We start from the raw sequence: 13,873 nt of genomic DNA, 5'->3' as shown, positions 1-13,873 counted from the left end.
TTTTCCCTTTGGTGATATGTCTGTGTATTCTGCTGGATTAGTGTGGCATATGAACAGAGTAGTAAAGTATATGAGGTGGTGGGGCTTAGACCCCAATGTTTTACAGGTGACTTAGAGATTACTGCTGTCTTCTGACTTTCCGTCACTCACTTCCACCATCCAAGTATCCACCTTGTCCCTTGGAATAACTAGAGGCTGCCAGAGTCACTGGTCAACTGTGTGATCTTGCCTTATCATCTGCCTGAAAAGTGGGACAAGAGTCTCACACCTGAAGAAGTGAAAGAAATTCCTGAACCCGGGAGCCCTGCAACTGCAATTGTCTGTGCCTTTGCACTTCACAATCTAATGGCTTCCGTCCATCTTCCCCATTGGCAGACTTTCCGTATGCCTTCTCATTTCATGCTCTGATAGTCTCTTCCTGAGTCAAGCCTTTTCACCTGGTATGCAACCAGCATGTTTCTCAAATCTGACCCACATCTCTTCATGCAAAGCCCTTTGTTTGGACAAACCTCTTCAAGAAACCCCTCTATCTACACAGAACCAAACCATGAGGCACTCCCCCTATGCCAGTGACCTTCGGACCTTGCACTAATGTATTTAATGGATCTTGTGTTCTTCTGTTATCTCCAGACTGTATGGTCTTCAATGAGGAAGGAGAGTCTTTCCTCTGCAGGGAAAATCATAATGAACTCTCCATTTGCATAGCTTAGTGGCTTCTGTTTATTGGCATTTGAGAGTTTAAATTTTAAAGACCAGTGTAGAAAAAAGAAATACTCTATAGTCCTACTATCCTGATATACTTTTGCATGGCCCCTTGGCTTTGTTTATAGAACATGTATAGCTTTGTACCATCATTATTTCAGGACAGCATATTTTATATACCATTAGATATACAATAATATCTATTGTGCCATCACACTTTTGTTTGTTTGAGACAGGCTAGCAACATGTAGGCTAGGCTGACTCTAAACTAGATATTTGTGCCTCTGTCTGTCCCATAATATTTTTTTAATCACATTTATTTGTATGTGTGGAAGTCAGAGGACAGCTTTCAGTATTGGGTTCTTCCCTTCCACCCCTGTGGGTTCCACCCATGGACTCTGGTTCTTAGGTTTGGAAAGCCTTGGCTCCTCCCTGAGCTATCTAGCCAGTCCATCAGTTTCTATAATCAGATTTATATAATCTCCACTTGCATTGAACATTAAAAAAAAAAAAAAAACTCCCTTAAGCCTTCCCTCCCTTAAAAGCAAAAACTGATCTGGGTTTCATGACCAAGGTACCAGTGTTGTCTCTTCTTGAGTTTCATATAAATGAAAGTGTAGTCTGTTGTCTCATTCATGTCTGGCTTCTTAGGCAGAGGGCTCTGCTTCTGGGATGGTTTAGTCAGTCTTTGGAGTCTTTTAACAAGCCCAGTACTTTTCCAGGACACCTTGTAGCCTTCGCTGAATGATTGTGGAGCATCTGTAGAGTGCTATCACAATGAGGCCATATGACCGTGACTCACGGGTGTATGTTTTAAGCCCTTCCCTCCTGAGCTGCAGATGGGTGCTTCCTTAAAGGCCCTGCCTCTAGGTGAGCTGGCCCAGTGAGATGACACTTTCTCCAGCATGGTCCCTTGCTTCCAGAGTCCTCTGCATATCTGCACAGCTCTCTCCACCATGCTACCCCTCCTCTCTCAACTCTCAGATTCTTTTTTAATTCATTCTGTTTAAAACATTTTGTCTTCAGTTGAGTTTCACTCAAATCTCTCAGATAAGTTAATTTTTACTTTTTTCTACCCTTCTGGTTACTGGGTATGCATTGCGAGCTTTTTGCTTGTGTACCTCTTCCAGCCATTTAGAACTATGAGGTCTTCAAAGGTAAAGCCACTCACTACCTCTGTCAGGTGTGTAGGCCTGGGAGCACGGATGCATAGAGAGCAGGAAAAGAGTAATTTTGCCACCTAAGATGGAGGGAGACAGGGAAGATGGGCTTCTCCCTGCAGTGTGCAAACGCTTGAAGGGTTCTGTGCACAGACATTTCCTAAGGACTTCCCTAAAAAGTAATATCTCTATCTTGCAGAATAAATGATAATAATGGTGACATATAATTCTGTTGGGAAGGCTAGATTTCACCATGACAGCAGTTCACCAGAGAATCTTGAATGTCAGTTTTTGCAAGTAGTTGACTGTTGCATGTCATGGTCAACATCCAAAGCAACCTTTTGCCACTGAGAAAGGCATTGTGAATAAAACATGTTTGTATATATGGATGCCTCTCACTGTAATCTTTGAGATTTTTGGTGTCCTTAAAAATTGCATTTTTCTTTTATATAAAAAGAAAGATTTGTTTGTTGTGGTGTTAGGGATTAAACCCAAGGCATTGTATATATTGTACTTGGTAGACATTCTCTACCACTGAACCATAACTACAGCCCCAAGGAACACACACACACTCTTAATGTGAACACAGTGACCAGAAGGATAGAAAAAGTAACATTAGCTTGTTTGAAAGTTGGGTGAAACTCATCTAAAGACAAGATGTATTATATATTTATATATATATTCATTCACAAGAAGTTAGAGCTAACTCACACATCTTTTTATTTAAGTAGTCCCAGTTGCTTGCTATTTCATGAACTGAAGATTTTGTCCCTTAATACACTAAACATTGCTAAAATGTCTAGGATAAGTATGTAAAACCTCATTACTTTCCTCTCGGTGTGTAGAAATTCACAGAAATTCATACAGATGTTGGGGACATTCTCTGGGATCTGTTCATTCCTAAACAGAGCAGTATTAAGTTCTAAGTAGTCGATATTGTATAAAAGGAAAAAAATTGAGGCTCAAGACCTAGCATATTTTCCTGCTGCTAGCCAGCTCAGGAGTCAAAGGGTTTAGATAAAAACTCAAAGTGGCCAGGCTACCAGATTTATCAGTCCCAGCAGAAAGTGCTTAAGTGTGACTTCGTAAAACAATGGAAAATCATTTGACACCACTGTAAACATGCATCGGCCACTAACAACTTATGGGAACCTTTTCTAATCAAGCAGGGAAGAAGATGCATGCTTTTGCTAAATCAGAATATCTTCTTACCTACTTGAAAAAAAAATACAAGTTGTCAAAAGCAGAATATGAGCCACTGATGAGCACTCACCCAGTGAACCTTACGTAGGCTGGCTCATACCTCATGGAATGTGTGTATGCGTTCACCATCCCAGTTTGGATTATAATTCTGGTGTAACAAGCCTATGTCTAAAGATATTTAGACACTCTGTATAGTTGATTTCAAGACAGTCTTTCTTTCTCTCTTCCTTTCTTCCTCCTTCCCTTCCTGTCTCTCTCTCTTTCTTTCTTTTTTTCTTTCTTTCCTCTTTCCTTCCTTCTTTTCTATAGAATCTAATGAAATAACAGGAGGAAACCCCACCTAAAGCTTTTTATCTTGCTGAGGTGTTTGAAGGACGAGTCGATAGCTACCTGAGACTTGGGTCATTCTCTTGTTATCGGTGTCTTTCCTAAATTTGGACTTTGTCTGGCTCTACTGATATCCAAAAGTCCATGTTCTTTTACCCACAGATACGCAAAATACTGCCAACAGCACCTGGTTCTAAGAGTCCATGAGATTTCTTTCTTGTCCCGGTCTCTTCCTGACTCTAAACTTCCAAATGTCCCTAACCCCAGGTCACTTGTCTAGAACACGGATTCACAAATGTCACTGTGAGGTGAAACAGATTTCCTGTTCTCACACCCACCAGTTCCAACTCATTCAAGTTTGGGGTGGAGTCCAGAAATCTTCACTTTTAATATCATCCAGGTGATGGGGGCAACAGAGTACCTGGGACGACACCCAGATACCGCACTATTAAGGATGTTCCTTATGTGTGAAAAAATGTGTGTGTCTAAAGTTCATGCATGCCTGAGGACTTGTACCAGTACTTTTTGATTCTTCTGCCCTAAAAGCAACTGATCTGGAAGGAGGCATGGCAGAATAGTTAATGCTTGACTTGGGGGGGGGGGGGGACTGCATTGTTTTGATTGAAACCTAGTACTTTACACGGGGACTCCTGTTTCTCAGGCCCGAGTCTTCGAACACACTGACAGGTATCGAGCCACACTTTTGTCTCTGTCCCACCTTCATTGCTAGATTTTTTTTCACGTATGTATGGAGTGTGTGCTGTTATGACAAGGTGAGCAGATGTTCTGCAGCCTGTCGTGGGCTAGTGCATAAGATGGAAGCAGCCAAAAACACCTTTTCAAACCCGCCCTGCAGTGGGAGGAAGGACATTGTCTGGGGGAACCTGGCCACTCCTTGGAAGCCCAGCTGGCCACCTCTGTCCGGAAGGTAGAAGATAGGCCGGTGGGGCCAGATTACAAACTACCTAATCAGCACAGGAAAGAGAGAGACCAGGCAGGGAAGCATTGTTCTTCACTTATCTTTTAGTTTCTGTGGCTCCAGAGAATTGAGCCAGAGTATTCCTTGGTGCACACTGGGTGCCTGAACTAACTAACCTTTGGCTTCCAAATCAGGACGTAGCCAGTGAGATCCAGCTTGGAGCACAGGGGCTGGATTCAGGTCTGCCCTCCCAGTTCCATTTGGTCAAATGAGACTTACGGTGGCACCTCCTTGTCAGCTCAGAGTCCTGCATGAAGAAAAAAAGAATGAACTTGAGAGCCTTTTTGCAAGGTCTGCAGCAAGTGTTACAGGTGGAGTGGTATTATTTACGGGAAAGTTGGTTTAATGGTGCCAACACTTTTATAAAATGTCAGTTCTCCAAAAGTTTGTTCTTCATGGGAGCTTTTGAAATTGATCACATAGACTCGAGGGCATCACGCATGAGAGCAATCAAAGTTACTTAGAGCTCAGTTTTGAGATTTAGAGGAGACCCTTGTCTACCCTGTGTCTCCCAGGTTACTTGAAAGGTTACATTTAAAGACACAAACTCTGAAGGCCGTAATGCTAAGCGATCACCTTCCTGCGTGCCCCTAGCCTCTGGTGCACTTAAGGCCCCTTCTGCCCTGACTTTCTGTACAGTCAACTCCATACTTGGCCTTTCTCTGTCATCCCTTGACTGAGAGGCCATCAGAACACAGAGCTGTTTTCTCACTTTACGAATCAGGACTTGGAGGCCCAGAAAGTTAGAAATGCCTTTGAGTCAGACAGTCTGGGCTCTACCTTTCTGGGTTAGTTTTCTCATTGACTCCTTCGGTTTTAAAAACAGATTAGACCCACACTTGCCCTGGAAGTGTATCATGATAGGATCTCAGAGTAATAGTATAGAGTAATGATGGGGGAAGGCCCTGTCCTGTGTGGTATGGCTCTGGAGCCGGGGGACCAGGAGAAGTGAGAGAAAGCTCTCCATAACATGCTGAAGAAAGGCATGAAGGAGCCAGAAGTACAAGCAGGTGACGAGAGATATGGAGATAGAGATAGAGGAGAAAGAGAGATTATAGATAGATAGATAGATAGATAGATAGATAGATAGATAGATAGATAGATAGATAGACTGAGAGACTGGGAAGAGGAACCAAGACAGGCAAGGCAAAGTGGACACAAGGGCTCCCCCATTTTCCTCTACGTGGCACAGAGAGGAGAGGGGAAGCAGAGGGGGAGCTCCGAAGGTTCTCCACAGACAGCTGGCTCCCCAGAAGCCTATCAGGAGAGCCACATGATTATGGAATGCAGTGCTCCCGTTTTCCTGTTTGTCCCTTTCTGTCACAGTCTCTTACATGGCACCAAATGTGCATCACTTTCCATGTGACCTGGCCTCTCCCACGCTCCCTTATTACATTTAGGACTGACAAATCTCCAGGAAGCCAGGGAAGTTCTGCTGCCTAGAATATAAAGAACAGTATCGGTAGTAGGTTTAAAGAGGAGACTCCAGAAGCACCCTACTCTGTGTGTGTGCGCGTGTGTATGTGTGCGTGCCTGTGTGTGCATGTGTGTGTGTGTGCATGCGTGTGTGTGCATGCATGTGTGTGCGTGTGTGTGCGTGTGTGTGTATACACAGATATTGTGTGGGGAGCGTGGGTACTGGAGCTCAAACTGAATAACCATTAGTCTGTGTTGTACTTCTAGCATGTCTCCAAGGAAATCACAGTCAGGCTTGATTCCTCTAGTAATAACAGCAGTAACACATATCGCACATTTAAATGGTCGAGCATGTGCGTTATCATTAACTCCATAGAGAAAGTACCAGTGTGGTCTCTGTTTTAGAGATGAGGAAGTGTGAGCACTGATTGCTAGTCCCCTGCGAAGCCTGCTATTCACATCCTAAAAAGAAAGAAGGCAGCTCCGTATCACTTCCAAGAATATTGACATTTTTTTCAGACCATGGGTGTGCCATGTTTTTTTCCATAGCAGAACATTCATTAGTCAGCGGGCAAAAGGAAATTTATGTCTATGAGATGGAAACAATCAGTCCAACTGTCCCTCCCTCCCCCCACCTTTCAAAAAACCCCTGGGGACTAATTAAGTAATGGCTTCACTTCCTCTCCATTTCTAACTGCCAAAGGGCCTGAGACTAATATGATTGTGTTTTCCCAAGGTCAGATTGGGCTGCACAGTGGAGCCCTTTTCTAGACATCATCCAAATGATTGTTTGAAAAACAAAATCAGCCTTCCTTCTTCTGCAGTGACTTTTTCTTGATCAAATAGCTGTGATTTAGACAGTCAAGGCTCCCTGGTTTTCCAGCTCTGCCCTTGACCTAATACTCTCGGGGGCTGGTGCATCTCTGAATAATATCTTTAACATGACTTAGACTTTAGAGATAATTTTGTAAATGAGTCTATGTTTTTACATCTAAAAGCTGTTTCTCCCCTTTTTGTGATGCTAAGGATTGAACCCACGCACTTGTGTATGCTACATATGTTCTCAACCCCTCAACTATATCTGTAGCCCATGATTTTGGGGGAAGAGACTCTTGTGTAGCTCAGGCTAGCTTTGTACTCCCATTTAGCCCAGGCTGGTTCTGAACCCTATTCTCCTACCACAGATCTCTGAATATCAGTATATCATGTGTCCACCACCGTATCTAGCCTTCTTTTCCTTTCTTTTTAACAAGGTCTCATTCTTTAGCTCTGGTTGTCCTGGAATTCACTGTATAGTGAGGCTGGCCTCGAACTCACAAAGATCTGCCTGTCTCTGCCGCCCAAGTGCTCGGGATTAAAGGCATGCACCACTATGCCAGGCTCTAGCTGTATTAAACTAGATTGCTGGAACTAGCTTTTTCAAGCTCGAAAGTATTTTATGTGTATGTAATCATGCACAAGCTTTTAAACTCGACTAATGGAATGTTTAAAAACAAAGACTTACACTGAGAGTAGCTGTGTATGCCTTTACTACCAGTGCTCCAGAGATGGGGACGGATCTCTGTGAGTCTATGGACAGCCAGAGCTACATAGTGAAAACTTGTTTTGAGGGGTGAGGGTGGGGGTGAGTTTTTCTATATGTGTAGTAACTCCTATAAACCAACTGCACCTCGAAGCGTGGGGAAACTCCACAGTCACTTGTTTTTAATCCTGGATGACCTTCTGTTTTTGTTTTGGCTTTGTTGGTTGTCAGATGAAATGACAACAGTGGACTTCAGGCAAAGAAGCAAGAAGGCCAACTAAGGATAGGAGGAACCAGCACAGGTGGCCCTGTAAGCTCTCCGTGCTATGAGAAGAAAGTCTATAGCCTACAATCGTGGGGTGAAGTCCTTATTCCCCCACCACAAACATGTATGACCCATCAGACAGGAAGCACTCTGAAAGCCCTTAATACAATGTTTACATTCTAAGAAAGTATTCAGGGGTCTCTCTACCAAATCACAGCCTCCTTAAGTGCCCAGACCAGTAGATCCAAACTAAAGCCATCTGTGAGGGTGAGAAGCATAGCCCAGCTGTTGTACACAGCACTGTAAACAGCAGAAGGTCCCTTGCACAGCTGCAGGCTGATGTCACTTTCTGGAGCCTGGCCTGCCCTTTGGTTGTTGGAAGTAACAGCAGAAAGCCATCCAGTCCCCCATCTGATCGCCCTTTCTCCTTTCCGGTTCTCCCTTCCCATCTCCCTCTTCTCTGAGCTGGCAGTAGTCAGCCAAGCTGCACACTGTTTGGGCTACTGGTTTTTGTGTGTAGAAACAAAGCAAACAGCCCTATCTAGTAGTTAATGGGAGAGGATTTCTGAGTATCCTGTTTGAAACACTGACATACTGTAATTGTATATTCAGTTTGACAATAGTTTGATTATAAGCAGATGTGTAAAAACTTGGCAGGTGTAGACAGAGTTAGCCTGCACTTAGAAGCCTTTTGTGCCCACAGTGGATGCTGACTCTCTTAGTTTATTCCTGAGTGACAGGTTTGTTGAGATGTTTTTGTACCAGGTGCCTATGTACAAGATGCTTCTGTACAGAGATGTTTGGGGCAGGTGTGGGTTTCTGGATGAGCTTGGTCATGTTTGCTTGTTTGTTATCTGCTGACATGTAAAATTCTAAAACTAGCATTTCCCTCACTAGAAACGGATCCCCTCATCGATTGGCTACAAAGCATTTTTTTCAGACTTTGCCCACAAAAATGTCTAATTTGGGGCACACAGGGGACCTTATGGGAAGATGTCTATTGTTCTCAGGTTGGAAAGTCAGTTGGTAGAAGCGAATGTTGTTTGGTACTTAGAGTACCACTGGATGTCTTGGACCTCCATTTCTCCCTTATGAGCAGTTAAGAGGATGTTTGTTAGCAATTAAAAAGGCCTTTCATTATGTTTTATTAAATACTTTGAAAGAAAGAAAAAAACCTTGTAGTATTTAATCCCAAATGATTTCTGGATGGCCCCTGTCATTTGGCTCTTATCTGCCATGTCAGCTCTTCCTTCAGCATCTCTGCTTTGTGAATTGGTTTGTTTATGACTTTTGTCCATCTGCTCACGGTGGTTTTGTTTGCTTTGAAATATAGAGTCTTGCTATGTAGCCCAGGATAGACTCAAACTCAAAGATCCTCCTGCGTTGGCCTCCACATTACTGGGACTACAGGCATGCAGCACACACCACAGATCTTGCCTCTTCTTTCTGGATTTTTTTTTTTAGTAGCTAAAGAATGCTAGATACTGTTAGATATGGATTGTATGGAAAAAATTTTCTGTCTTCATACTAGAATTTTTTTAATGTATTTGTAAGTGACTCTACTTAAAAGTCCATTGCTCAAACCAAGATTATAGTGTATGACCTCATGTGCATTAAAATTAACATAACTTTATCATTTCCCTCTTCCCTTTCCTCCTCCCAAACCTTCCTATATACCCCTCCTTGTATTGTAGTTTGTTTGCTTGTTTTTAATTAAGCATGTTTTGGTGAGGATGTGGAGAAATGGAATCTTGCCTATTACATTGTACAACCACTTTAGCTAAAAGCAGAATTGCTACATGAAACAGCAATTCCTATTTCAGATACATACACAAGAAAGTTGAAGGCAGGGTCAAACCCATGTTCATGGTAGCATTGTTCAGGGCAGACTAGTGGTAGAAACAACACGTGCCATCCATGGATCAGTACGTGATAGGTACGATCAATGGAGTTGTAGTCAACCTGAAAGGGAAGACCCCGTTCCAGTTCCAGTGCAAGCCAAGGTGCAGAGGAACACTTGAGGACATCACGCTAAGTGAAAAAAGACAAGAGCTGTATGGACGAAGGATGCTTACTGAGATGGGAGACACGGTGACAATAATCAAAAGGCTGTGTGTGTGTGTGTGTGTGTGTGTGTGTGTGTGTGTGTGTGTGTGTGTGAAAGAGAGAGAGAGAGAGAGAGAGAGAGAGAGAGAGAGAGAGAGAGATTACAGAGAGAAAAGAGTTTCTGAGGTCTCAGACAAGGATCTGTTGACCCCATTCCTTTGTGCCAAGGTGCACATCATGGCAGGGAGAGCTCAAGGTTGAGGAAACAGTTTCCTTCATGCCTGGGAAATTAAAGTGAGGAAGGGAAAGATCGAATCATGGTGTCCCTCTCAAAGATATGCCCCAGTGACCTAAGGTCCACCACCATCCACTGGCCCTGGAGTCCTCTAGCACACAAGCCTTGGACAGATACTTCTTACTTGAACTGCAGTCCTGGTGCAACAGTCTGTGTTTGTGCCTCCAGAGTTATCACAGCGGTGTGTAAACGTGGCGTGTCTCAGACACTGAGCAAATGTAAAAGTCTCTCTCCTTTTTTTACACCCTTTTCAGTTGCTGCTTCAAGCACCTGTGAGAAGCTTGAAAAGGCTAGGAATGACTTACAAACAGCGTATGAAGGATATGTCCAGAAACTAAACCAGCAACATCAGACAGACCGGACGGAACTGGAGAACCATTTGAAGGAGTTATACGCCGCAGAGTGTGAGAAGATTCAGAGCATTTACTTTGAGGAGGCAGAAAAATATAAAACCCGACTGCAAGAGCAGGTCTGTGCAGCTGGGCGGCTCCAGCGTGGCTGTCTGCTGGAGTTCTAGATGCTGGCTACAGTCTTAATACGCTATCCCTTGCCTTTTAGCTTAGTTGGAGAAAGCTTTGGGGATTGATTTCTTTTTCTTAGGATGAAGCAATGTTTAGTTAAAGAAGGGACAGTGGTGATACACACCCATAATCCCACACTTGGAAAGGTGAAGCAGAAGAATCATAGTTGAGCCCAGCCTTGGCTGCAGAGAGAGCTCAAAGCCAACATGGGTAACACAGTCCCTGGCTCAAAGTAAAAACTGCCAACCCGACCAACTATGTGCTCAGTGATACAAAGGCTTGTGTGCATCTGGATTCAATCCCCAGTGCAGGCCGGCAGACAGACAAATAAAAACAAGTTCTGTGATCCCACCAGCTAGCTACTTAGAGAGGCTGTCTTAAGTTAGGGTTTTACTGCTGTGAACAGACACCATGACCAATGCAAGTCTTCTAAGGACAGCATTTAATTAGGGCTGGCTTACAGGTTCAGAGTTCAGTCTACTATCATCAAGGTGGAAGTATGGCATCATCTAGGCAGGCATGGTGCAGGAGGAGTCTGAGAGTTCTACATCTTCATCTGAAGGCCGTTAGGAGAAGACTGAATCCAAGGCAGCTAGGACAAGAGTCTTAAAGCTCATAACCACAGTGACATACCTACTCCAACAAGGCTACACCCCTTAATAGTACCACTCCCTGGGCCAACATATTCAAACCATCACAGAGGCTGAGGCAACTTTATAAGATTGTCTCAAAATAAAAAGTCAAGGAAGTTCAGAGCTACAGTTTAGAGGTGCAGCGAGAGCTTGCAAACCATGTCCACAGTTCCGGTCAAGCCCTTGGAGTACCAGAAGATATTTTTTAAGGGTTAGAAATATCCCCAAAACAATCCACTTGGAAGCATCCTGGTATTTGGCTTCTAAACCATTGGTCTGTGGTTTTTTTTTTTTAATGCCTTTTTAATAACCCGTTTTCCCCATTAGTATCATAAACTAATTTCCCTGTTTCCTATTTCCCTTCCTTTTAAGTTTAGTATCTGCTTAGTTTCTACCATATGCCAGGCATGTGCTAGGGGCTGACAGCACAGTGGTCAGCGTTACAAGTGGGGGGCTGAGGTAGACCTGTGCACTGTGGCCCTATGCCTTGAGATAGCCTCGGCCATTACCATCAGTGAAGCCCACAGTGCTTGGGCCATCTTTGTTCCTGAGGAGGATGGGTTGGAGCTGTGGGAGGAGCCAGACCAAAGTGGGTCACTCTACACACGTGTTAGATGTGTGCAAATGGATGATGGCGATCTCTAGTGTGTGCTCCTTTATTTGACTTAGCACTTTGGTTCTTGTGAGTAAATTATCATCCTTTCTGTTCCTTACAGTTTGACAGCTTAAACGCCACCCATGAAACCACGAAGCTGGAGATCGAAGCTAGCCACTCAGAGAAAGTGGAATTACTGAAGAAGACCTATGAAACCTCCCTTTCAGGCAAGGGTGCTTTTCCTGCTTCGGGAGATGGGCAATAGAAATGGCATGGCATCTAATAAAACAAAACTGACTCCTGATTCTCCCTTGCACAGAATACCCTGTGGCATTCGCTTGGCAGACCTCTTGGTTTCTTTGTGCATTGCTCTTTGTTAGCAGATGCCCTTTTCCCTTAAGGATGGAAATAATGGTTGGCTATTCATGCCAGGCCTTTAGGAAACAGGATGAACTTCCAAAGATTCTACAAACCTTTTTGGTGGTTGGTTGGGGTTGGCAGTAGTTGCTACTTTAGGTCCTGGGAAAGTCAAGATGTTAGCTTCTAGCATGGTGCTCTCCAGACTCCACACATAAGCACTCATGCATTCATGACTGTGGTAAAGGACAGTAGGATTTGATGGACAAGGACAGGCTATGCTGTTGTAAACTCACCAACACTGGAAAGCTTGGTGTCAAAAGGGAGGAACGAGGAGAAGCCATTCCCTTGAGGAGAAAGCCAGCAGTGCACTGGGGTGTCCACTGAGAGAGAGTCAGCTGCAGCTCACAGAGTAGCAGGTGGATGTTTGCTTAAAATGGCTGTGTGACCTTTGGGAGAGACTTGTCATAGGAGATTGCCCTGGGGAGTCAGAGGTGATGGCAAACATTGTCGTCTTCTTCCTGGGAAAGGGCTTAATTTTAGATTTCTGTTGTCTTCTGGAAGAACACATTGAAAGGAAGACGGGGTCCCCAGTCCAGGAATCAGAAACCTGTCTTTTTGAGGCCCTACTCTTCATTTTGAGATTTTGAAAGTTTCCTTGGCCTCTAAGGACATCAGGGTTTCTGGTCATTATACCATAAATCTCTGCCCTACCTCATAATTCTTCTCATCTGAGAAGATGCTGCTTAATTTAAAGAATCGCATCTCATGAATGGAAAGTAACATACATCATACTTCATCAGCTCCTGCATCTATATATGCCGGGTTGTGGAGTGGTGATCTCATAGGGTGTTATTACCTTAAAAGAAAAAACCCACAACAAAACCCCCTGCCTTCCAGAAATCAAGAAAAGCCATGAAATGGAAAAGAAGTCACTGGAGAATATGCTTACTGAGAAGCAGGAATCATTGGAGGTGAGTGGCCCACTCCTGGCACCGTCAGAGGGTGTGGACGAGCCCCTGTGTGCCCTGTGTGCCTCTGGTCCTTTCCCAGCATCTGATGCTCCACGTGTTCCTGTTTGTGTTTTAGAAACAAATCAATGATCTGAAGAGTGAAAACGATGCTTTAAATGAAAGGTTGAAATCAGAGGAACAAAAGCAACTGTCAAGAGAGAAGGCAAATTCAGTAAGTCGTGTATTCCTGCCGATACTGGTTTTCCTTCTGCTTGGATGCTTTTTTCCAGTTAATTAACTCTTTGGCAGCTAGAGAGATAACAGTGGCTTGGAATCTTCTTCATGATGGCAGTGTTATAGTTGTATGAAACAATTTTGTTCACTGATGGTATTTTTACATCTCCAAAAATGATTTGCAGATCAAAATCCAGAGATCTGAGCAAATACCCTTGAGAAACTGAGAAAAATCTAAAACTGGGAATATTTTCACAATAACAGTGACAAAAAGTTGCCCTATTGTGGTGTGGTTACATAACCATAAACCTTATAGTGTATTCATAACATTGTGTGTTAGACACTAGTATCTAACTTCCAGAATGTTCTTATCTCCCTAAGAGATACACACGTATGCACCAACAGCCCCACTCCATTCCTCAAGAGCCTCCTGCCCTGAGCTAACCACTGCTCTACTTCCCATTTCCATGGGTTTAGTTGCTATGAACCTTCCATATATAACCATGTAATACATACATAGCCTTTCATAACTCTCTTCTCTACTTAACCCAATGTTGTCAGATTCATCCCTGTGCCAGGGTGTGGCTACACACATCATTCTTTTTGCAGAAGGGTAATATATATATATATATATATATATATATATATATATATATATATATATAT

General features: G+C 43.5%; 1 protein-coding gene across 4 annotated transcripts in view; it reads left to right on the top strand.

The window, feature by feature from the left end:
* The window catches only part of Mtus1 (microtubule associated scaffold protein 1), a 145,073-nt gene that overhangs the window by 123,004 nt on the left and 8,196 nt on the right, over positions 1-13,873 (top strand). For 3 of the 4 annotated variants that reach the window (XM_028768162.1, XM_028768161.1, XM_028768163.1), the window contains 4 exons: positions 10,170-10,384; positions 11,785-11,890; positions 12,921-12,994; positions 13,110-13,205. In XM_028768162.1, coding sequence (XP_028623995.1) covers positions 10,170-10,384; positions 11,785-11,890; positions 12,921-12,994; positions 13,110-13,205 — 491 coding nt within the window. Of the gene's footprint in view, positions 1-10,169; positions 10,385-11,784; positions 11,891-12,823; positions 12,995-13,109; positions 13,206-13,873 lie in introns of those variants that run through there. The other variant, XR_003711482.1, reaches the window with a different exon arrangement.

This window comes from Grammomys surdaster, unplaced genomic scaffold (genome assembly GCF_004785775.1).
Source record: "Grammomys surdaster isolate TR1022 unplaced genomic scaffold, NIH_TR_1.0 185, whole genome shotgun sequence".
NCBI lineage: Eukaryota > Metazoa > Chordata > Mammalia > Rodentia > Muridae > Grammomys > Grammomys surdaster.
The sequence above is the reverse complement of the archived record's forward strand: the minus strand, read 5'-3'. Positions and strand labels throughout refer to the sequence as shown.